This window comes from Pyrus communis, chromosome 4, assembly GCF_041283825.1.
Source record: "Pyrus communis isolate YQ-2024b chromosome 4, ASM4128382v1, whole genome shotgun sequence".
NCBI classification, from domain to species: Eukaryota; Viridiplantae; Streptophyta; class Magnoliopsida; order Rosales; family Rosaceae; genus Pyrus; species Pyrus communis.
In genome coordinates this window covers 23,101,635-23,124,981 of record NC_142568.1, presented here as the reverse complement: position 1 = coordinate 23,124,981, position 23,347 = coordinate 23,101,635, and the positions used below count along the sequence as shown (strand labels likewise).

The 23,347-nt window shown below is 38.0% G+C and overlaps 4 protein-coding genes and 1 pseudogene across 5 annotated transcripts; 1 reads left to right on the top strand and 4 right to left on the bottom strand.

Annotated features, from left to right (window-relative positions):
• Window positions 1-525: 525 nt before the first annotated feature.
• On the bottom strand, window positions 526-3,273 carry LOC137723391 (Tetratricopeptide repeat (TPR)-like superfamily protein). Of its 2 annotated transcripts, none has more exons than XM_088693085.1 (2): window positions 3,037-3,273; window positions 526-2,928 (listed from the first exon to the last, which is right to left on the bottom strand). In XM_088693085.1, exon 2 carries the CDS (start codon window positions 2,572-2,574, stop codon window positions 622-624), a length of 1,953 nt encoding a protein of 650 aa, XP_088549211.1. In that variant the 5' UTR covers window positions 2,575-2,928; window positions 3,037-3,273; the 3' UTR covers window positions 526-621. The 2 variants fall into 2 exon arrangements, with proteins under 2 accessions (XP_088549211.1, XP_088549210.1); XM_088693084.1 differs by having other exon boundaries at window positions 526-2,931; window positions 3,037-3,270.
• A 452-nt stretch (window positions 3,274-3,725) lies between these two features.
• Window positions 3,726-9,184, bottom strand: LOC137722684 (transcription factor UNE12). Its single transcript, XM_068461745.2, has 7 exons — window positions 8,224-9,184; window positions 7,718-7,822; window positions 6,020-6,136; window positions 5,615-5,680; window positions 5,397-5,462; window positions 4,707-4,784; window positions 3,726-4,447 (listed from the first exon to the last, which is right to left on the bottom strand). The coding sequence occupies exons 1-7, from the start codon at window positions 8,551-8,553 to the stop codon at window positions 4,217-4,219; spliced, it is 993 nt and encodes a 330-aa protein (XP_068317846.1). The 5' UTR covers window positions 8,554-9,184; the 3' UTR covers window positions 3,726-4,216.
• A 5,097-nt stretch (window positions 9,185-14,281) lies between these two features.
• Window positions 14,282-17,261, bottom strand: LOC137722620 (sec-independent protein translocase protein TATA, chloroplastic). The gene is made up of 2 exons (XM_068461663.2): window positions 16,792-17,261; window positions 14,282-14,524 (listed from the first exon to the last, which is right to left on the bottom strand). Exons 1-2 carry the CDS (start codon window positions 17,113-17,115, stop codon window positions 14,402-14,404), a joined length of 447 nt encoding a protein of 148 aa, XP_068317764.1. The 5' UTR covers window positions 17,116-17,261; the 3' UTR covers window positions 14,282-14,401.
• Window positions 17,262-18,693: 1,432 nt separating this feature from the next.
• Window positions 18,694-19,874, top strand: LOC148697654 (pentatricopeptide repeat-containing protein At3g18970 pseudogene; annotated as a pseudogene).
• LOC137722618 (light-inducible protein CPRF2) lies at window positions 19,499-23,184 on the bottom strand. Its single transcript, XM_068461662.2, has 6 exons — window positions 22,637-23,184; window positions 21,043-21,139; window positions 20,730-20,898; window positions 20,387-20,462; window positions 20,174-20,299; window positions 19,499-20,050 (listed from the first exon to the last, which is right to left on the bottom strand). The coding sequence occupies exons 1-6, from the start codon at window positions 23,075-23,077 to the stop codon at window positions 19,658-19,660; spliced, it is 1,302 nt and encodes a 433-aa protein (XP_068317763.1). The 5' UTR covers window positions 23,078-23,184; the 3' UTR covers window positions 19,499-19,657.
• Window positions 23,185-23,347: the final 163 nt, after the last annotated feature.

The window sequence follows — 23,347 nt, the reverse complement described above, 5'->3', positions numbered from 1 at the left end:
TACAGTTTTACCGTCCGCTAGTCTACTCGAGTAAGTGAATCTCATTCCTGACAATGAATATTATAGATAAATTGTCACGAGAACGATAACATTTTCAATCTCAATTCTTGAAATGATAAACTTTTTGTCGATTGACGGTTCATTTGGAAGTATTTTAAAGTGGTTGAAAATATTTTGGTTAAAATATATTTAGATGGAAATGTGTCAGTTGACTAGTCAAGAATGAATTGAAATGCATTTGAACTTTTTTTGGGCCGCACTGTGAATTAGTCCTACGCTTTTTAGTGTGGTACCTAAAAATAAAGAAAAAAAAAGGAGCACTAATATGTCACTGCCATTTGATTTGATCAATTTAAGGCTTGTTTAAAAATGCTTTTAAAATGGTTGAAAGTATTTCTGGTAAAAATGCTTTTAGGTTCTAAAAACACTTGAAATGCTTCCTATAAGAAGCATGTATTTCTTGTAGGAAACACTACTTTTTCAGGTTTCATTTGTATATTTATTAAAGATCGGTCCAAAAAACACTTTCACTAATGATACTTTCAGCTATTTTAAAAGCACTCCAAACAAAACTTAACAACGTGGATTCGATTCCCGAGCAATTTAGCCAATTTTCCAAGATTATACAAATGGATCAAATTGGAAACCAGCAGCCAGCTTCATTTCACTTTTCATGCACTGCAAAACAAGGAAGATTTCTTCCCATCTCGGATGCCGCTTATCGGCGGCAACAAAGTTGTGGACAACTCCGTCGACGTTCACGCTACTGCAACCTGCGGTCTTCTTCACTCCCCTGACCTCCATGACTTCTCGAATCTTATCCGAGTAGCTCCACTTTCCACAAGCAGCGTAAATATTCGACATCATAATGTATCCGCCCTCTCTCCCGGGCTCTAACTTCAGTAGCTCTGCTGAAGCTGTTTCAGCTAGTTCCATGTCTCCCTGTGCTCTACAAGCACTCAGCATTGCTCCCCAAATGTTTCGACTTGGCTTTACCGGCATCTTTTTTATCACTTCTTTCGCCTCTGCCAGCCTTCCCGATCGACATAAAAGGTCCACTAAACACCCATAGTGCTCAACTCCTGGTTCAATACCAAATTTTTTGTCCATGTTGTTGAATAGATTAAGCCCTTCATCCACAAGTCCGCTGTGGCTACAAGCTGTAAGAACAGCAAGAAGAGTCACCCCGTTTGGTGGTAGCCCTCTCTGCATCTCCGAAAACAGATCCAGGGCTTTGCGCCCGTAACCATGGAATGCGAATCCAGAAATCATTGTTGTCCATACGGTAACATCTTTCTCTGTCAGTCCCCGGAAAACCATGAAGGCTCGTTCAATGCTTCCGGCCTTGCAGTACATGTCTATTAATGCCGAACCCAAAAATACATCTATTTTCAACTGCATCCTCACAATCAAGCCATGCATTGATCTTCCATGGTCCAGCGCTCCAGTTTCCGCTGCAGCAGAGACCAAATTAACCAGAGTGTTACTGTCAGGCTTCGCATTCTCCGTAATCATTTCGTTGAATACCTTCACTGCCATTGTGTAATCGCCCTTCTTGGCATATCCAGCAATTAATGAATTCCAAGAAACAAGATCTCTTCTAGGCATTTGCTCAAAATAATTCTGCGCAAGTTCTATTTTCCCAACCTTGGCATATCCTGCAGCCATGGTGTTCCAGGACACGATATCCTTCTCCGTTAAAGCATCAAAAAGACTTTGGGCAACCTCCAATTTGTTCCATTTCACATACATGTCTAAAAGAGCATTACCCAAAATCAAATTTCCAGACGTAATGGCCTTCCTCCTCTCAATCCATGCATGAACAGACATTCCAAGCCGAGCATCTCCTAATAGTCCACAAGATATAAGAAGTCCTAGAATGGTAAACTCATCCGGCTCGAGACCCAAACCCACCATTTCATGAAACACTTGCAGAGCTTCCGAAAAATATCCCATCTTAGCATAACCAACGATCTTGATATTGAACGGGACTGTATCCGGCATTGGCACGTCATCAAACAACTGTTGAGCAAGCCCCATCTCCCCTTTTTCCAGATATATCTTCATGAGGGTGTTCTGCAAATACCGATGTGACAACAAACCTGTAACTACAGCATGGCTGTGGATCTGCTTTGCTTCCACTACACATTCGGATGCTTGAAGCAAGTAAAGAAGGGTATGTTTATCAGGGCATATGCCAGCTTTGAGCATGGAACTGTACAGAGCAAATGCTTGGCTTTTCGAGAAAGATAATGCAGAAATCATCGAATTATAGATGTAAAGATTGGGATTCGGAGTAAAGTGATCGAAAAGAAGGACGGCCATGTCTAAATTTTCAGGGTGCGAGATGGCGGAGAATGTGAGAAGCCGGCTCATGGGAAATGTCTGACCAATTAAACAGGTCCTCATCATTTGCCCCAAAATCTGCTTGAAATGGTGCCTTGTGCTGCACTTCTCCAGCAACACAAGAGCCGGGTGATTGAGTTCGAGCGCAACAGTTGGATCCCAGTGGATCCTCCTCCCCATTGAACTCGAACTCGAAAGGCAGCGAATGCCTCGCCCACATTGCTGCATAGATAAAAATTCCAACAAATCTACTCTCCATCATTTAAAGAACCCATCACTTATATTCCACAAACAATCAAACTCCCATAATCCCCAACAGAAAGATCAAATCTTTCAGTCAAATCTTTCTGATTTTTTCCTCTAGTAAATAGTTTCCAACTTTCCATCAGTTTTCAGGCTGAAAATTTCAAAATTTACGATGTAGAATAACGGAAGACAAAGGGTGTAGCGGGAATTTGCAGATTTGGCGTCCGAGCTCCGACGGAAGAAAAAGTTCATTTCTTGGTAGCAAGTTCAAAATTTCAAGTCCAGATTTCAGAATCCTAAATCTTCCATCTCCAATAAGCAAACAATTACCATAATCTTCTGATATGAAATAAACAGAATCATAAACTAAAACAAACCCAAGATAAAACCCAACACTTGCTAATCGAAATTACAAAGAAAATGGTGAATTGAAATAGCACTTACCAATCATCAAAGGTGAAACTTTTGAAACCCTAGAAAGATTGAAGCTTCATGTTTTGATCAAAACCAGAGAACCCTAAATTTTCTTACAGGTAAATGGGCCAATGGGTCCAAATTTGGTTAAAGGCCAATTGATTTTGTGAAAAGGCCCACATGTTACTTTGCCTTTTCCTCCTGTTTGTGACAATAAGATATTTTAAACTACTTTATCATACCGGGACAATGATTCAATTTTGCTGTAAGAAGGTGGCACGCTTCCGACCTAATACATATATGTGAAATTTCATCTACTTAGAACTCTTTGCATCAATTGCAGCTCAAATGGCTAAGAACATGTTTATCTTTGCGCATAAAGTTTTGCATTCGTGTCTCTCACCGCTTTGAATAAAAAAGAAACTCAATTCAATACCTAAAAAAGCCATGTCCGGTCGAGTATGATTCGTCTTTTTGAAATTTTTTTTAGTATGCACGATGTACACCAAAGTTTTCGACTTTAGATTTTTTTATTGAATTATTGGCTATACATTCAAACATTATTGTTCTGGTCCATGTCATACATCGGCATACTTGGTAGAACTTTCGTATTATTATTTTTCTATAGAAGATGTCATTTTCTATCCCTCTCCCCCAATAACTTTCCTTTGAATAATTATTCATCAAATTTGAAAGAAAAAAAAAAGTACTCACCTCACTTTTAAAGAAACAACAAACTCAAACTCATGTTTTTCTGCAAAACCAGAAGCTTCCAACATATCATTACAAGACAACCAACCATCATCCAAATTTCAACTTGCATTAAAAAAAAAATTATTTCAGAAAATACAATCATGCAAACCCATCCACCCCTTTTGATTGGCCCCATCTCCCATTATCCATATAAGAAAATTGAAGAGCTCCCACCACCAAGTATTTAGGTCACACTCACTCAACTAATCCCACCATTGATGTTACAAGAGGAGGAGGGAACACATCAATTTTGCTTTTGAAAAATTCTCCCCTAGGGTTTCCAATTGCATGACAATCGGCCCCTTGTTTGACAAAACTCAAAAAGTTGAGTGAACTTGACCTATAAATTTACCCGTTGTCATGAGTGACAGGGGTACTAAGGCAGGACGTGGGGCCCGCAAGCGTGCTGGGAGGTGTGGATGGGGGCATGCGATAGTTGATACTTTGTTGAGGAGGCTTATGAGGAGGAGTTTGATTCCGGCTTCACCATTGTTGGTGCGTCTGGTTGATGCGTCCGGAAAATTGCTGGGGCGAGGGATATGGGCATGATGCAGAGGGCCTTGGACTGGAGGAACTGCATGGCAGCTCCTACATCTTCTTCCATCAGCTTAGCTACTTCTTGTTCTGTGCCATCGTTCGACCACTTCTCACATGCTTGTTGATTGGTTCCTCCTTCCATGCCCTCCCCCTTCATAGGATTAAAGCAAAAACCGAAAAAAAAAAATAGTCAAAATACGGGAGACAGAAAGGGCGGATTAGTACATAGACTACTCTAATTTATCAATGCATTTTAGACTGTTCATCGAGCCTAGTTATGTATTAGAGAAACTCTTGTAATTATTACGTATGTACATTTGTCGCGGTGAACTGTATGCATCTAACAGCGAATTCTAATATGCTGCCTCCACAATAAGTCGGATCAATTTAAAAAATGTGCAGAGAATAACCTCGACTGCTGATAGGGGTACGTCGGCAACAAGCTGAGCCACTGCGCCTGCTCCCCCGAGTCGACTCATGCTCAAAACCTGTTTCCATAAAAACAAAATCATATCGATAAGTATCGAGAAAATAAGTTGATTAACTTTGAAATTAGAAGAAAGTCGTACACTTAGTGTCCTTTTCTATTTTGATTATGACTTGGTTGAAATCTAGAGGTTCCAAGCAGACAAAGCCATTTCATGTTTGAAAAAAAAAAAATTAACTAGTTCATACAAAGCAAGTGTCTATGCCTGTAATGATGCCTGGGATATGCCACATGACAGGGACCTACCTTATGGTGAAAACATTTTGAAGTCGTTAGCATTTCGTACAAGTTTCCGAAGCAACGATGAATTTGAAGAACGCTTTTAACAATTTCGTGCAGAAAACAGTTTTTTGTTAAAAGATGAGGAAGTATATATATATTTTTTTTTGAGAATTAGGGAGTTGTGAAATAATTTGGAAGAGCAATTGATGGAAGAGCAACTTCAGAACATATAAAAGCAATGAAACCTCGGACAGAAACGCAATAAAAGAAGGTACCAAATTACCCCATCTCCGAGGACATACGAACAGATAACCAAGGAGAGGAAATTGAAACATACGAAAATTATTCTTTTTGAGATTATGAATCTATTTGAATTTTGATTCATATATACCTTGACTTGGAGCCTTAGAAATTTCACGTAATCCACAATTTCATCAAGCATAGCTGCCCTATCTGTCTGCACAACGATGTCATAACATGTCAATACTTTCAAAATGTATATATCAAAAGCTAGGCATTTTCAAACATCAATAAAATTCAACACGATGAAACAAGAAGAAATGCAATTCATCCAGCAAAAGGTACTAAAACTCGCTTTAAGGCACTAACCTTGTTACAACTAGGTACCAATTCCTGCAAAGCCTTCATTCTCTCTGCAATTCTTTCCCGGCGTAACTGTACCAAGAAGATAAATACGTATACGCATATAATTACCTATAGCACTGGATAAGCAGGGCATCGGATTGGATGCCAGGATGAATTGTTTAAGTGTTTTCAGAAAAGGGATCTTTTTTATTAGAAAACTAGTATAGTCCTCGACACTAATGAATAGCAGACGACTTTTTCAGTCTCAACAAAATTGCATAGGCTAAATACATGCTGGAGTGACTTCTTGAATTATATGTTACATTTTAAGCAGAAGTGACTTGGATGTCTTCAATGAGAATGAACTTAATGCTAACTTTCCCACAAAGAACAATTTAGGTTCTCTTAAATATGAAATATTTAGCTTACCCGCTCAGCAATACTGTGGGGATCTGTTGCTTGGCCTCGCCTTGCTCGAACCCTTGGGCGGATGGAAGGAGGGTGATGGACAGCATTAGATGGCCCTGGTGGTGGTTGGCTATGAAACTGCGGCACCAAGATTAACAAAATTAAGTCGATCCATAAATTATCAACATGTGTTAGGTTTGAACTAATGCATACTTAATCATCTGATGTGAGTACAGATATGTCAAAATTCAGCTGGACAATCGAAACTATAGACAGTCGGGATTAATTTGATGGAAGTTTTCAACTTGGATTTCCATCAAATTAATCCCGACGGTCCACAGTGGAACACCAACTTAGAAAACCATCTTACAAGTCATTTCACATCCTTATCCAACGTTCCTATCATATGCTTTACAAGTAAGAGATAAACACCAAAACATTGTCCACGAAATTACACTACGAAAATAAGTTTTGACATCTCATTGCGTAAATCCTTGGCAACAGCTTGTGGGTGAGGATGACTGAATTTTTAGTTGGACAAGTCAAGATATGTTCTTAATGTCAAAGAAGAAAATAATCATTCAACTTTTCATAATTGAACAGGTTTTCGATGTACTGTTTGAAGTTCTTTAAGAACGAACAATTCACGCCAAATTGATTAACTTTTGAAACAAATCTAAGAGTCATAACTGAAACATCCAAGAACGAAAATAACCTAGGACATGTCAAACTAATTGAAAAAATTAAACAAACTCCCCAAATTATGCAAAAATATGTACAAGTCCAAATCAACCCTAGTCAGCACAAGTCAACATATTGACAAAGTCAAACTAGCCGGAGTCATTCCACTGTGAAGAACAGGAGCGCATGTTCCCACACACCAAGAGGAGCGTGGCCACCGAGATAGCCACAAAGATTGCAATTCGAGAAACTCGAAAGGACCAAAATGTCCCTTAGACGAGAGATTTTTTTAGTGTGACGGTAACATGGGCTGATATACCAAATGTCATAATACAAGTGGTTGGAGATTTTTTTTTTTTAATTTCCAACCACTTGTATTATGACACCTGATATACCGCGTTGTGTTCCCGACACATTAAAAGATTTCTTTCCTCGGACGGCAGAGCTCATCTACACGTTCGAACAACCCACACGTTTATGGAGCCTTCTGTCTGTCGGACACGTCCTACTAAACAATACTCTCCACTCTCCCTCAAGCACGTGCACTACACATCATTACCTACTACTAATGTGCTTGAAACAAAGCCCTTGATTACAACAATATTATCAACGGTACCCCTCATCCTCTAGAGGAGCAATATTTGCATAAACGGGTTCACAGCTATCGTGATACAACGATCTAATACTAAAAAACCATATGAAGTTTCTCGCCAGATAACATTGAATTATTGAATCGGAATGTCATATGACGATGAATTCGTTCTCTATAATTTGATTTTTCTCGTAACACATTTCAAGTTCAAGTAGTTATGACAATCTTACTATTTGGCCTTGGGGAACATAACAAAAGGACTTTACCTACTCACAGTAGATCACTGTTGCATTCTGAACGAATAACGCAATAACCTAGTATCGCGTTATTGGTTTAGAATTGTCACGGCGGCGCACTAAATGTAGAGAAGTCTGTCTCAATAAAGAGAGCATCTTTGAAATAGCGAGGGCAACTTGGTCACTGTGAAATGTTAGCGTTGGACGTACCTGGTGAGGAGGTTGGGGAGGTGGTGGCGTTGGACGGAGTGATGAGTGATTTTGCAAGTGTCCAAATGCTGGAAACAAACTTGACATATGAACAGATTCTCTTTCCTGCCACACCAAACAAATACTAAGCCATCAAGATTTGCAAACGTAGGTAAAGCCAGTCAGTTAAATCAATATGTCAGTCTCCTGACAACGAATAACAAGATTCATTCACCAAATTAACCTTACAAACTCTTCATTTTACAAGCATACCCTAACCCAGCTAGCATCTACACTACACTAGTTCTCAACTCTCACATCCATTACAAAGAAAAGAAATTACGTAGAAGGAAATTTGAACTCATGTGCAACTGCTATAACCAATTAGTCTAATACAATATTGTAAGATTACTTTAGGAGATTCAAACTCGGTGCTACTGCTCTAATTAATTGACCTAACTTATGACAACTTTGACGTCACAGTCTTAAAACAAAATTAAGATTAAAGTGGAGTGAGAGAGGCTTACATTAATTGAAGCAGAAACATTGGAACTGTTTGTGTTGTTAGTATTGTTGGCTTCATCTCTGAACCTGCTGTCTCGCCCAAGAAAACCACCCTGCTCCAAGTTCAAACCCAACGGCATACCCAGCCCCATCCCAACTCCTCCTCTGTACCCAGCACCACCACCCGAAGACCCAGCAGAACCCAGCTGCAGCACCATGGGCATGGACCCCACATCTCCTCCGTACCCACCACCAGCTGACTCACCACCACCACCGGCACTATACGACGGCGGCACAGCTAAGATCTGCTCAAAGAAATCGTCTCCAAGTCCCTCTTGGGGATTTCCCGCCATATTTTTTTTACTTGCACTGACAAAACTCCACGAGTTACTAACTTTTTTCTGCAACCGCTCAGATGGGTTTTGCAATTTACAGTAAGAAAAATGAAAGGTTTGGTGAGTAAAGAATTAAAGCTGAGCTCTTTATGCTCTTTTTAGAGAGAGACAGTCAGAGAGAGAGAGAGAGAGAGAGAGAAACAGAGTGTGTGTGTATCGAGAAGTGGGAGGGAATTTGAGAAGTGGGGTTTTGTGTTGGTGAAGTGGGTGTCAGACCCGATACCCCGGAAATGGTATTCGGGGATTTCGAGCTGGTTTTTCCAGAATTCCAGACTGACGGGTTTTGGCAGAGTTTTCTGGTTGGTTTTTATAGAGAGAGAGAGAGAGAGAGAGAGAGAGAGAGAGAGAGAGAGAGAGAGAAGGAGAGGAGCTCTTCTGAAAATCCTTCTCTTTTTGGCTTTCTGAATTTCTTTGCTTTTTGGCTCTGAACACTCTGACTTGGCTCTCGGAATTTGGGTTTGTGTGTGCGTGTGATTTATGGTTTCTAACTTCTAGAGAGAGAGAGAGAAAGAGAAGAAGAGGAGGAGAGAGAAGCAAACTTTGCGGTCTTCGTGGGACTAAAGTTTCTGGTCCTACGCGTTGACAGGACAAGATGTTTTTCTTCAAGAAACAATGCAATTTTTTCTCTTTCTTTTTTGACAATTGAAAAATATATAAGCATTTGAATTAGGTAGTATTATCGATTAAAAATTAATCTTATATTAATGAGAAAATAGGTTTTACATGTGTTTAGAAGTAGTTAGGTTATTTTTTATATTGTCAATTAATTTTATGATGAAATCTCAATTTTTTTCATAAAGCATTTGAACTAGGTAGTGTTATCGGTTGAAAATTAATCTTATATTGATAAGAAAATAGATTTTATATGTGTTTATATGTAGTTAGGTTACTTTTTATACTATCAATTAGTTTTATGGTGGAACCTCAACTTTCTTCATTATATCATAGTAAAATTGTCTCACGTGTATATCCCAATGGCTACACGTGCTCAACTTCATTTGAGTTGTGTTGTCCACGTGTTAGGCTTGAACATAAGTCACATGTGAGGAGACATGTTGAGAATGAATTCTACACTAATGAGAGAAGAGACATTGCATGTGTCATATATTATCAATTGATTTATAGTGGAACCTCAACTTTCTTCATTATCGACATCCCTATTTTTACGATGACTTGATCTGAATTATTTTAACTCTTCTTACAAAACCTCCTAGTCAAAATTTCTCTTTTTTCTGACTTTATTTCTACTTCTAGTTTGAAGAATATGCACGTCTGTTTTTCAGCTTTTGGTCATTATTATCCGATTAGGGTTCATATTTGCTATTATCATGTGCAGTTGGATCACTACTAGAGATTGAATTTATCAAAATCTGCTTAGTGCTTTACGAGTTCTTCTTGAAAATGCGGTGAATTGTGTAGCGACGTGGTTTAGACATGTTTCTCGCATACCCTAACCAAAATGGGAAATACATAATTATGGTGCATAATTAAAGATACTTTCATAGATGATCATAGCCGTCCAATCCATAGAAAAATCAGTTCCAACTTTTTAAAACTAGAGTGTTGCCATCAAATTTTACAACCTGAAAATCATGTATTATGTTTACTTCACGTAATTAAGTTTCTATTATTGGTTCATTCATCTTACTTTTGGGAAAGCGATCCGGGTTCTTGAAATTTGATCTAATGGCTAAAAATAGGGGCCCCCTTTAAAACTTATAATAACTTTAGCCGTTGGATCAAATTTCAAGAGTTTGGATCCCCTGATTTGGTGGATTTGGTGGAAGGAATTTAGAGAGGATCCTTTTCCTTACTTTCGGTCCTCTTTGTTCTGCTTTCTTAAATAATGATATTAGTCTATAACTTGATAATCTTGTCTTTTTTTTTTTTTAAAGGATCAGCTGGTGACTTTGCCATGGCAATTCACCTTTTCATGGGTTGGAAGGACTAACAGAAGCATTTCAGCCTCCTCCTGGCCACTATCGTGTGATTCACAAGTGCCACAAAATGAATTCATAATGTGTTATGTGAAATACGGGCTTGGAATTCGTCCCAACCATTAAGCCATCCCGTGTTGGTTTAGGATAATCTTTTTTTTTTCTTTCTAAATTCATCCTTTTATGCGGAGAATGCGACCATTTTCAACATTTCTATCAAAGAAACTGTTATTGACATCTCAAAAATGATCGTTCTGAACTTTCTCGATTGGTAGTTTTATTTGTTTAAAGTTTTTAATAGGAAAAATGTGTGATAAACTTGGGTTTGTAGCAGCCCAAACAAAAAATTGACTAGGGCTGATAGGGGTCTCGGGCCTAGCTGACTAGTGACAAACATTGTCCATTTGCATCTTAAACAATTTGAATACACAAAGGTTGTTATCTTTCTAGTTTTTAATTCTTTTCCCTTTTAAGGGTCGGTGCCCTTTATGTAGTGGAGTTACTTTTTTATAGCACACCTATAAGATACACCACAATACACCTATCATATGTAAACCTAAACTTTAAAATACCCTGAATAAGATAGAGCAAAGGGAAATCTTGAGTGCAATCGGAGATATTTGCTCACGTCAATGTCTTACCCCACCACTTGATTTGGTTGCAAGATTAAGAACTTGTTTGAATGTACTTTTAAAATGTTTGAAAACGCTTTTAGAGAAAATCTTTTTTGACTCCAAAAGCATTTAAAGTGCTTTTCCATAATTTACTTGCATTTTTACTAAGTATTAGTTCTAAAAACATTTTCACCAAAGGCGCTTTCAGTGATTTTAAAAGCACATCCAAATGAGCTCTAAGATGACGAGACCTAAATAAAGAAGAGAAATGCTAATCATATTTGTGCTAATCTTTGCATTTGAACATTTTCACTTCTGCACATGACAGATGTCATTTTACTTAGAAAACAAGATCTTTAGCGTAACAAAATGACATGTGTCATGTGAAGAAGTGAAAATGTTCAAATGCAAAGGTTAGTGCAAAGATTGCTAGCACTCCCCAATGAAGAATGAGAGACTCGTGAGGAAATACCGTTGGTGATAGAGTATAATATTCTCGTTAATATGAGGCTTTAAGGAGAAATTTTTGTGGTGTTACCAAAGATATATCATAAGCAAACATAAGTTTTAAAGAGCCTAATCAAACCAAGATAGAGGGTTTTCATGGAAAAAGAAATCTAGTGTATCACCAAAGATATATCACTATGTAAGTGTTGAGCTCATCGATGACCTGTTTACATATAGAAGATGAGCGAGACTCGACTAATGTGAAGATTTTGTGGTGTAACCATAAATATACCCCCAATTAGAATATCTTTTCATTAGTCACGGGAATAAAAAAATATAATAGGTGGAGATACAACGAATTATATGTTAAAATTTACTCAAGTAATAAAAATCTTGTGTATCACCAAAGATATATCACTAAGTAAGTGTTGAGCTCATCGATGACCTGTTTACACATAGAAGATGAGCAAGACTCGACTAATGTGAAGATTTTGTGGTGTAACCATAAATATACACCCAATTAGAATATCTTTTCATTAGTTACGGGAATAAAAAATATAATAGGTGGAGATACAACGAATTATATGTTAAAATTTACTCAAGTAATAAGTGAACTGCTCACGCAACGATATAAACGCGATGATATAGAAAAATCTTACCGTGAGGCCTTTAGCCTTGATAAGGACCTAATCGCCTATATGTAAGCCAAAATAGTGTGGTATCCCAAAAAGACGAGCTATACCTATCATTAGTGCATCATTACCTCTTTTTAGATTTACTTTTGATATATGATTAAAGCCTTTGAAGCAATCAGAGAAAAAAAGTATATCATATAAAGTTATACAAAGCTGAAAAATGTGGGAGAACAAACAAGGAATAGAGAGATCACGCGTCTGTTAAAATATCAAGTTTTGTATGATAGGACCAACTTCATAGCAGGTATCTCGCTTTATTGTAGCCAAATTAAGATACGTAGAAGACATTGTATCAATTATGTATTCGTCATATACCCTTATAAGGAGCCTTTATTTTAAGAGAGAGGATCATTGCCGGATCCTCTTTGTGACGATCCCGGGAATCCTCAAATCACATTCATTCATCGTACATCGTGCGATTAGAAATCATTGTAAATTTTTTTTATTTTAAATTGAATATAAATAGTACCTGATGAAAATTGACCGCACGATGCATAATGAACGGATGTGATTAAAGGATTTTCGAGATCCTTACAAAGAGGATCCGGTGAGGATCCTCTCTCTTATTTTAAGGGATTTCCATTTTTTTTCAATGAGGACTAGTAGTGGGGCTCATTTCACATCGAACTTTGACGATCTAAATTGTCTATTTTTCAAGTTGCGCTTTATAGATCATCTTTGCAAAATATGAGCTAAATCGGGAATGTTTGAGGCATCTAATTAAATTCAAAGAAATTGACAAATATTATGTTTTAAGAAACATTGAAATTTCACCATGACAATCAAATGGGTAAATGATTTCAAATTGAATTGATTTTTTTTTAAAAGATGACATATGAATAGAGACTAAAACATAAATGGTTCAGATAGTTAAAATTTGATGTGAAGTGAACCCTACAACTAGTCCTTATTTTTATAAAAAAATGGGTATCTCTTTAGATAAAGGCTCTGTACTCCTATATATCTAATTGTTTGTCATTCTTTTGCTCCAAAATTACGATTGTCCAATACGGTAAATACACGGTCTACATGGAAGGCCCTATCTTCCCCATTTGCTACAATAATACGGAATCGCTATAATAAAGAGCCTTTATAATGGTATAATTAGGGAAGAGATCCCCTCTGGATCTCTCCCACCAAATATTAGGGATTCGGAGATCCGGATCCTTGAAATTTGATCAAACATCTACAATTATTATAACTTTTAGAGGTGCCTCCTGTTTGTACCCGTTGACTAAATTTTAAGGGTCCGGATCAACGGATCCCTAGGATTTGATGGGAGAGATCTGGAGAGGATATCTTCCCGTATAATTATATCATTTAGCTAGAAATAATCTTGTTTACTCAAAACTGTGAGTATATAATTAATAAATCTTGAGTTGGGATGGATGTCATAGCCTCGTGGCGATTAATAGCAAATTTGGACCACTAATCCATTATCTGCGACAATGGTTTAGGGTTGCGTATGCCATAAAATACCTTGAACCCTACTTTAAGGAAAGCAAAACCCTAATTGAGAAGCTCCTCCTTTTCATTCCAAAGCAAAAGGTTCTTCTTTTCTTGGGGTATATTCCTCCGCCTTCTAATGTAAAAAATCTTATATCTTGCTCCCTGTATATGGCAAAAAAATTCTCAAAAGTGGTGGGCCGTTCCCCTCTGCATATGGATCCTATCCCGTGCCCACCACTTGTGAGTGCTGCCATATACGAGCAGCCCGACATACGATTTTCTCCTCCTTATGAGCATGGCAGGGGAACATAATTTGGTCCAATTTTTTAGAAGGCAGTCTGAGTTGAAGAGAGAGGGCAAAGTGCAAAGCTATCCCTTAACTAAAGAAAGGAGTTTTCTGATGGAAGCAATAGTGTGGGGGGAGGATTTAAACTCAGGAGTTCGGGTCTAACTCTGTAAGGGTAAATGCGCTTCGCTTAATCAATTGAGCTACAAGGCCCTTGCAACGAAAAGAAAAAACATATAGGCGATCTAACTTAGCATGTTCTGAGAACATAACGAGTAGATTAATAAAGAACGAGAATATTGATCTGCCTTGTTCATGTTCTAAGCTTACAGCACAACAAAAAATAGAGAATGTATCAACTGGGTTATCACTACAACCTCATGCGTTTTCCTGTGAACTTGCGACGTTGGCTTCTTGTTTTTCTTCTTCACTCGACGCTGTAGGTGTCTCTGTGAGGCCCTCAGGTTCTTTTTTAAGCTCCGTCTCGAACTCCTTTGCTGCCTGCAAGATTTACAAAGGATTCAAATACACTCTTTATGAATTATGAGAAGCACAGAAAGGAAGCCGGAGAAAACGAGATAATTAAAAGTTATAAAATCACTGGGTTCAAAGTTTCTAGTGATTACACTATTCGCTTAATAAAGCTCACTGAAGAAAGCAGCAACATTTAAATAGTCTTCGATCGCATGCTACCACATACACAAAGAAATCACACCCTAACCAATTTTAAGGGTCAGCCGAATAAATTATGCATCCCTATTTCTTCTCTAACTCCCCATTTATGAGTACTTAATAGACTATAATATGAACTAAACTTTTTCGTAAGGTGCCTACTGCTCAGTATTCCTTGGAAATTGACATGCGGAATTTATTTGGATCTGTAATGATTAGACCGTTATTTTTAGATATCGTACTGATTAACAACTAAATGAGCCAAAACCGTCAATTGTCATCCTTCTTCTTTTAACACAAGTTGTAGGAGAATATGCTTCTATTCCCATCTTTTTTAAGTAACATCTAAATAAAAATCTAACAAGAAAACTTTATGCTTGGTGATCACTGACCACCGATGAATTACACACTTCTAACCAAGTATCAACTCTTTGAATTTGATATCTATATGCATCCATCTGCCCAAAATCATTTGATCCTTCTCCCGTTCCCCCGATCCCCACATCATACACTCCAAAATAAAATACATAAACATAACATTAAAGGTTCCATATGACTAAACCAAAAACTAAATTTGATCGTCCATATATGTTAACTTGCAATAACCAACTCAATCAAACCATACAGCATAGTGGCAAATGCAAAGACACATTTTCCTTTCCCCTCTTCCCCAAGATCTATAAATCCCCTAGAGATGTAATAATTATTTACATTTAGAGCCCCTCATTTTCATCGCTCAAATTTTTGCAATTCACATTGTTCACTCAACAGAGAGCAAAAGTGGGGAGAATGCAAAGGAATTGCATTTTACACGCATATTGTTTATTATTATTATTCAACACATGCAAAGTGTAGGGAAGATGAGAATGTTTCGTTGGATGTGGCACAGGAGAAAGGACAATATTAAGAATGAGGATATATGAGGTAAAGTAGGAGTAGGTGCAACTGCAGATAAGATGAGAGATAATCGGTTAAGGTGGTTTGGACATATGAACCGAAGACATATAGATGCTCCGGTTAGAAAATGAGATTATGAGCAAGAGCCTTAGAGCAAAAGGGGTAAAGGAAGATCTAGGAAGACTTGGAAAGAGACTTTAAGAAAAACATGAAGTACCTAGAGCTAACGGAAGACTTGGCGCAAAACCAAGCGGTGGCGTTTTCTAGGATTCATACAGCCTACCCCACATAGTTGGATAAGGCTTTATTGTTGTTTTGTTATTGTTTGTTATTCAAAAAGAACGGTAAGGGGTTCCATTGTATTTATTTTCCTTCCTATCACCATCATTTTGAACCATGTTATAACTTTGCAATCGTTGCTATCAATACCGAAAGGAAAACTACCTTAGATGAAAACAAATACGTTCACATTAAAAATCACTGTGAAATCTACTATAACTTAGAGATTACCATAGTTTCTTTCCACAATGTGGAGGCACCAACGACTGTACAATTACTTTAACCAAAAGTCATACACAAGGCAGAAACAACTAAACTACAAGTCTACAACTCCACAATAGTCAACAATCTAAAACATTTCAAGAGTTGCCCCATTCGTAACAACACAACGCGGAAAAGGGAAGTAAATGGAATATCAGAATTCTAATCACCATTCCAAGAGTTGCATTGACTTAACTAAGCACCAATACAGCGATCCCACTTGATTTACTCCATCTTAAGATGACTTTAACTTTCTTCCCCTTCTTACACATAGTGTTTTCTACCATCAATTTTCGCCATTAAAAAGCATGTTCTTCGATTGGAGTTCAGCAAGGTAGTACAAGCATGGCATGGCATTTCGTTCTCTCTAATTTTACATTTAACTTCCCATTTCAACACAATATCCTCAAACATGAGTACCCTAAATTGTCTTTCTTTTTTCCCTCCTTTTCGTGGAAACTTAAGTATTGCAACAAAAATTCCGGAAATTGCATAAACTTTCTCAAGAAAAAAAACCCTATTTAGCTCAGCAAACTATAAATCTCAATTTTATTCCAATTTCCACACACACAAACAACAACAACAAAAATCATTAAATGGGCAATAAAGTTCATAAATTTTCTCGACAACCAAACAGATCCGGATGAAAAGAAACCAACCTGCTGGAAGCTCTTGACAGTCTTCCCAATACTCTTCCCCACTTCAGGCAGCTTCTTGGGTCCAAAAACCAGAGCCGCCACACCAGCTATAACCACAAGCTCCGGCATCCCAAGACCAAACAGAGCGTTACACGTCATACCCTTCTGGGCTCTCTCAGTTCTTGTTCTGCTTCTGCTCAGAACCAAAGCACTGCCATTTACAGTGCTTTTGCTGAAGGACAAAGAGGTGGTGCCATTGCTGGTCAAGAAGGTGGATTGGGATGATTGGGACGGGAGAAAAAGTGGGGATCTAGGAGTGGACAGAGTAAAAGATGAAATCTCCATGAATTTTTTTGGTAACTTATTAACCTGATTTTTGGTTCCTGGGTTCTTGAAGGTATTGGGGATTTTGTTGAATTTTGTGTGTTTCGGGGTGTGGAAGATCGGATAACATGAAATTGAAGGGGAAAGGCGGCTCCAGCCAAAAGAAAATAAAAAAAATAAGGTAAAGGTGGGACCTTTGAATATTAATATTGACCAGAGATTGGACATTGGATGGTTGAATTTGCACATGGATGGTTGATGGTCTGGAAATTGGACGGTATTTAAATGGTGAAAATTATTTAAAAAAATAACTAATATTCGATAGACTGGACTAATAAAGATAAAAGTAACTTTAAAGAGACTAAATTTGTAGATTAAAATTTGTAAACTAAATGATATGGAAGTTGATAATTGAATTATTACTTAAACTCTGATAAACGTCCTCAATTTTTATTGGTAACACATTATTTATTTTATAAATTTAATCTCCCTAACATTACTTTAAAAATAAATCTTACTCTTTAGATGCAAAAGATCATTCTTCTTCTCATGAGCATTATTTTAATTCGACCTATTTAACATGTTGAGAAATTGAATCTATGATAATAAGTAATATAAATAGTTTCCAAATCAAATGAAATTTTTTAAAAATGATAATAAAATGAGTAAGTATTTCAGATTATGAAGCTGCTAAGTGGGTCTTAATATTTTATTATGTTTTTATACTCATATAGTTCGATTTCTTATTCTTTTAATGTAGATAATATTATTTGTTCAAAATATTCTATTTCGCTTTTATACTCACTGTCCTCGTTAGCTCACTCTATTGATATAGGGCCCATGGTCACCTTTTGCCTTCGTTTGTGGCAGCCTCATTCATTATTTCAATATTTAGTTTTTCATTTGTATGTCCATAAATAATTGCAATCCTCTTAATTCAATTTATAAATCGCTTTTTAACAATCTCTAGTTTCAGCGTAGTAAAATTGACTTTGACACCAATTGTTATGAATAAAATTTAAACTTGTCCGTAAAAACACATATACGCTATTCTGATCAACCGATCTAACCTACGTGTGCATATCTACTCTAGTTATTTAACTTATTTTGTCTTGAAGACATCCAAAAAAAACCATCACTTATATTAGCTTTTTCTTAAGCCTGTTTGTCCCTTTGAAGTTCACTTCCAAGAACCCTCATGCACCATCTCCCAAGAGCCAGAGCTCTCTCCTAAACCTAACCCTAAAATCCACCCACCAACCCAAAAAAATCCATGCCCAATTGATCACCAGTGGCCTCAAATGCCAAATCTCCGTCCCTCCATGCCAAACTCATCCAGCAACACTCCACCTTATCAAAGGGCACCAACCTTTATGCCCATTTGGTATTCCAAACAAACTTGTTCCTCCTAAACACTTTGATCAGATGCTCTCACCCCAAAGATTCAGTTCTTGTTTTTGCCAATTGGGTTTCTAAATCAACCTTAGTTTTTGACGATTCGACTTGCATTTTTGGTCTTGGAGCTTGTGCTAGATTGCCTTCAGTTCCAACGTTGTTAGTAGGCAGACAGATACATGGTCGGACTGTGAAACATGATGTCGTATCAAACATTTTGGTGCAAACAACGTTGAGAAGAATGTCTTGACTTGGACAGCAATGGCGACCGGGCTAGCCATTCACGGTAAGGGAAGTGAAGCATTGGAGCTTTTGGATGTAATGGAGGGTTCTGGAATAAAACCCAATGCAGTGACTTTCACCGGCTTGCTTTCAGCTTGTTGTCATTCGGGCCTCCTTGAAGAAGGCCTCTATTTGTTCCATTTGATGAAGAGCAAGTTTGATGTCTCGCCTCGGATGCAACACCATGGCTGCATTGTTGACATGCTTAGCCGCGGAGGGCACTTGAAAGAAGCCTATGAGTTTATAGGAGGGATGCCAGTGATACCCTCTTGTGGAGGAGTTTGCTAAGTGCTTGCAACCTCCATGGGGATGTTGCAATGGGAGACAAGGTGGGGAAGAAGCTGCTCCACGTACAGTCAGCACAGAGTTCTGCAGAATCGACTCTAAAGAGCGAGGACTATGTTGCGTTGTCGAACATTTATGCATCTGCTGAAAGGTGGGAGGATGTGGAGATGGTAAGACAGGAAATGAAGGTTAAGGGAATTGAAAGCAAAGCCGGTTGTAGTTCAGTTCAAACTTCAAGCCGTTAGCAGTATTTTCCTTTTGAATTTGTTCGATTTGTAACATTTGATGATATGTCGAAGAAGGCCAAAATTTTCATGGAATCCAAATTAGTAGCATGTTTCAATTGATCTGGATTTCGATTTGTTGAGCACTTGCTAAAGAGTAGGTGAATACGACATGTAAGGAAACTGAGTATAATCTGTTCCGTGCATGACAAGAAAAATGAAAGTGCTAAAAGTATCAAACTGTATAATTCAGTGCAGTACGGATTAAGAATAGCATTTTTTTACATAACTAATCCAAAAGTATTGATGCAATACAATGGTTGTTCAAAACATTGTTTAATCAATCTTTCCTCGTTCTTAGATCACTCTGTTTGTGACTATTGCTCCCCATTGGATGGGTTTCCGCCCCTTATCCGCTTTTGCAGATGCTCTAAGCTAGCAACTCGCTGTAGGGAAGGTGTTCGTCCCATCTTGTTCTCCGACACATCTGCTGGTGATGTTGCTGCAGAATTCTTCTGCACATTTTCAACAGAAGGAACGTCTGTAGAATCATTCTTGACTCTCGGGTCATGAGTTGGTATAGGGTTATCAGAAGCAGGTTGAAAAAAGTATTGATTTGGGTCATCTTGCACCGGAACAGCAGCATCTGTTGATGCCTCTGAAGGGCTTCCATCAAATGGTGCCATGCCGATTGATGACATCTCTAACATGGCATGGAACATGGGGTTCGACCCAGTTAATCTTTTCACTGTCTCCTCAGCCATCTTTACCTGGAATTTAGTCACAAATGAAATAACAAAGCTTATATGATTTTTCGGTTCATACTCTAAGAGGCTTCCAGGAACCAGTTACCAAGGCATTTAACTTTCGAGCAGTTTTGATGACAGGCGTACCTTTGCTCTCAATGTTTCGATATCAGCTTTTAGTACTCTATTGTCAACAGCTGCTTCGTTGTACTTCTTGTCCGCATCAGTCAGGCGCTTCATCAAAGAGGAGTTCTTGACTCTTAATTGAGATGCCTGTAAAGAAAATTGCATTAGGAAATCTACAGGAGACCAAAAGACAGAGATCCAACAGGAAGCCGAGAAAGCAAAAAAAGAACGGACCTGTTCCTCAAGCTCAGTCAAATGTGCCTGCTTTCTTCTTCTTGAGCGTCTAGCTGACTCTCTATTAGACAGCATTCTGGAAAAGGCGGGATGAATTCGTGGAAGGCAATGAAACCAAACGTATTTAAAGCCACACATTTGAATCCATAAGTAAGAGATGGAGATGTAATGCAGACCTAACATAAGCGTCTAGCTGTGCTTATTTAGGTCACAAGTGAAATGTGGTGCAAAATTGATTATTTTGCAGACCTAACATGTAATGTGTCACAATCATTTGCACTCAGAACATGTAATGCAGGGCCGAAACCTAGCCTACAACAAGAACATCAGATATCGGTGTTACCTTCTCACGCGTTTCACATCAGCAGGTTCCATATTCTCATTCATTGCTGTTTCACCTTCAGCTTCCTCATCATCTGTCATTTCTCTCGAGGATCCGCTAGTTGCTTGTCTTACTGGGATCACAGATCTATGTTGCGTTGCAGGTGACGAAGGTAAATCATACCCAGCTCCTACATAGGTAAAATAGTAAAAAAAAAAAAAATATATATATATATATATATATACACACACGACATTCTAACAACATCACATTATCTAGCAAAAAAAGTATAAGTACATGTCGATTATGAACACGTTTTTGTTTCAATGTAAACCTTTCGAAGGGGCTTGAGATGCGAGTAGTGAAGTACTGGAAGCGTGTGAGCCGCTGTCAGCCGACGCAACAGGTTCTTGAGCATTCACCAACGATCCCTATTGACACGACCAGAACATATCAGCTAGCACTTGTCTATACATAACAAAACTTCGTAAGAAAAATTCTCGACAAGTTCATGAAGATCGAATTAGATCTCAACAGAAGAATCGACGTTTTACTCTCTCTCGTTCAGGACAGGTTGCTCTGTCATTGCTTATGATCCCATTTAATCAGATGAACAAGATTACGGTTTTCTAATCTTGTAGAGCAAGTAGACATTGTTCTGTTCGTGTGGATTCTCGCTTCAAGCGTTGGAAAAGACTACTCGACCTTTAGAACCCTACTACCGAAAGTTTCTTTGGGAAAACACATTCCTTAATTTGTTCAATTTCACTCGGATTTTAAAATCATGCTCTGGTTAAAAAATGCGTTTATGAGATAGAAATTCAAGGCAAAAGAAGTAAATAAAGACTAAGAAAGGGATTTTAAGAAAAGACATGGAGCACATAGAGCTAACGGAAGACTACGTAATGACGTTTTAAAATTCATAAAGCCGACCCTACTTAATAAGATAAAACTTTGTTGTTATTTGCAGTAGTCAAATAATTTTTCTTGAGTAGCTATAGACTACAGGCGCTTAGTGCCGACATATATTTTACTGTTAAATTTGATGGCAGCAAGATACTTTTGCTATTACCATTGAGGAGGTCCCACAAATCCACAACGAAAGGTTCAACATTCAAGTCAAAGTGGTAAGTTTACCAACAAGATCCTCTCCAGATCGTTTGGGTGGACGATTCTAGATATTCGTAAATTATGTTCGTTTATCGTATATTGTACGGTCAGTTTTTGTCAAGTATTGTTTATATTTAATTTTAAATAAAAATATTTAAAATAATTTCTGATTACACGGTATACGATAAACGAATATGATTCATAGATTCACGAATTCTCAAAATTATCACAAAGAGAATCCGACGAGGATCCGGAAGTTTTTCTTTCTTTCCGTTCCATTTTAGCTCGGTCACATGATATTCAAGCATATCAAACAAAACCAAGTTAACCAACCAACCAGTTAAAAACTTTGTAACTTCAAAGGTTTAAAGTGTTTTCTAATCATGTTTAACGAAAAACTTAAAAGCACTTTTAGATCGTAAAAATGCAATTTTGGAGAAGCACCTTAATGGGTTCTTCTTCAAAAAGCATTCGGATTTATAATAAAAGTTTTATGACAAAAAGGCTCATGACTTATGAGCACAACCTAAGCGTTTCCAACAAAAGCAAATTCCAAACGATAGACTCTGTTTGGATACCGAGAAAATGCTATAAGAAAAAAAAAACAATTAATAATTACATAAATAACAAATAAATAAATAATTAATAGATTTCACGTTCAATTTTTTTCTCTTCAACTTTCTCAGCAACCAAACAGAAGCTAAGCTCATTCCCAACCCATTGGTTTGACTTCGACCATATTTTCTCGGAAAAACAGAGCAAACTCAGAAAAAGAAACCATGAGAAGAAAATGATCAGAAAGAGAGAAAAGGACGAACCTTTACCCGCGACAGAGCCACGGCGGCGCAGGCGAGATCGAGCTTGGTCTTCAGGAACGCCTGGTACTCCTCGGAATCGACGGCGACATTAGGCGGCCGCAGGTTAAACGCCGCCGTGTTGTTGTTGCAGTGAGTTTGAGTTGGATTGGGGTGGGGGTGCTGGGAATTGACCATCTTGATCTCTTTGACGTCGTCTTGGTCGTGATGATGAGCTGAAGAAGAAGAAGAAGAAGAATGATGCGGAGGTGGCGGCGTCGGCGGGGAGGGTGACGGCGAGTAGGGAGAAGCTTCTTGGAGAAAGCGCTGGAAGGCCCACTCGGATGCACTCCGGTTCAGTTTAGACAAGTCGTCACCGTCGGCGGCTCCGCCATTGGCCGGAGGCCCTGAGGAAGACCACAGCTGGTCGGACATTTCCTCCACTGAAAACACCTTATCCATCATTCTCTTTCCTCTCTGTTTCTCTCTCTAGTTTTCTCTCTCCTATTTTCTGCTTTGAGTGCTTTCTAATTTTGGTCAAGGATTTTATCCTCAAAAATTGGACAACACTCTTTTGTAATTTGGTTGAACATTATTTATTGTTTAGTATTTGGCCTAATTTAATATTAGTATTAGAGTAATGTTATTCTTACCACAATTTTATATTACATTTCTTTATCATGTTAGGTGTCAGATGAGTTGAATAAGCTACATCATTTAATTTCAATCTTTTTA

What these genes read in the sequence shown, in the direction of transcription:
- LOC137723391 (XM_088693085.1), bottom strand. Translation starts at nt 2,574, where the DNA reads ATGCAGCAATGTGGGCGAGGCATTCGCTGCCTTTCGAGTTCGAGTTCA.
- LOC137722684 (XM_068461745.2), bottom strand. Translation starts at nt 8,553, where the DNA reads ATGGCGGGAAATCCCCAAGAGGGACTTGGAGACGATTTCTTTGAGCAG. An exon ending in ATGTTTCTGCTTCAATTAAT is followed by an intron (nt 7,823 to 8,223) that starts GTAAGCCTCTCT and finishes TTGGTGTGGCAG; the next exon opens with GAAAGAGAATCTGTTCATAT. An exon ending in CTCCCCAACCTCCTCACCAG is followed by an intron (nt 6,137 to 7,717) that starts GTACGTCCAACG and finishes TTGGTGCCGCAG; the next exon opens with TTTCATAGCCAACCACCACC.
- LOC137722620 (XM_068461663.2), bottom strand. Translation starts at nt 17,115, where the DNA reads ATGGAGATTTCATCTTTTACTCTGTCCACTCCTAGATCCCCACTTTTT. An exon ending in CTGTCAAGAGCTTCCAGCAG is followed by an intron (nt 14,525 to 16,791) that starts GTTGGTTTCTTT and finishes TAAATCTTGCAG; the next exon opens with GCAGCAAAGGAGTTCGAGAC.
- LOC137722618 (XM_068461662.2), bottom strand. Translation starts at nt 23,077, where the DNA reads ATGATGGATAAGGTGTTTTCAGTGGAGGAAATGTCCGACCAGCTGTGG. An exon ending in ATCTCAAGCCCCTTCGAAAG is followed by an intron (nt 20,899 to 21,042) that starts GTTTACATTGAA and finishes TTACCTATGTAG; the next exon opens with GAGCTGGGTATGATTTACCT. An exon ending in TCGAAACATTGAGAGCAAAG is followed by an intron (nt 20,051 to 20,173) that starts GTACGCCTGTCA and finishes ACTAAATTCCAG; the next exon opens with GTAAAGATGGCTGAGGAGAC.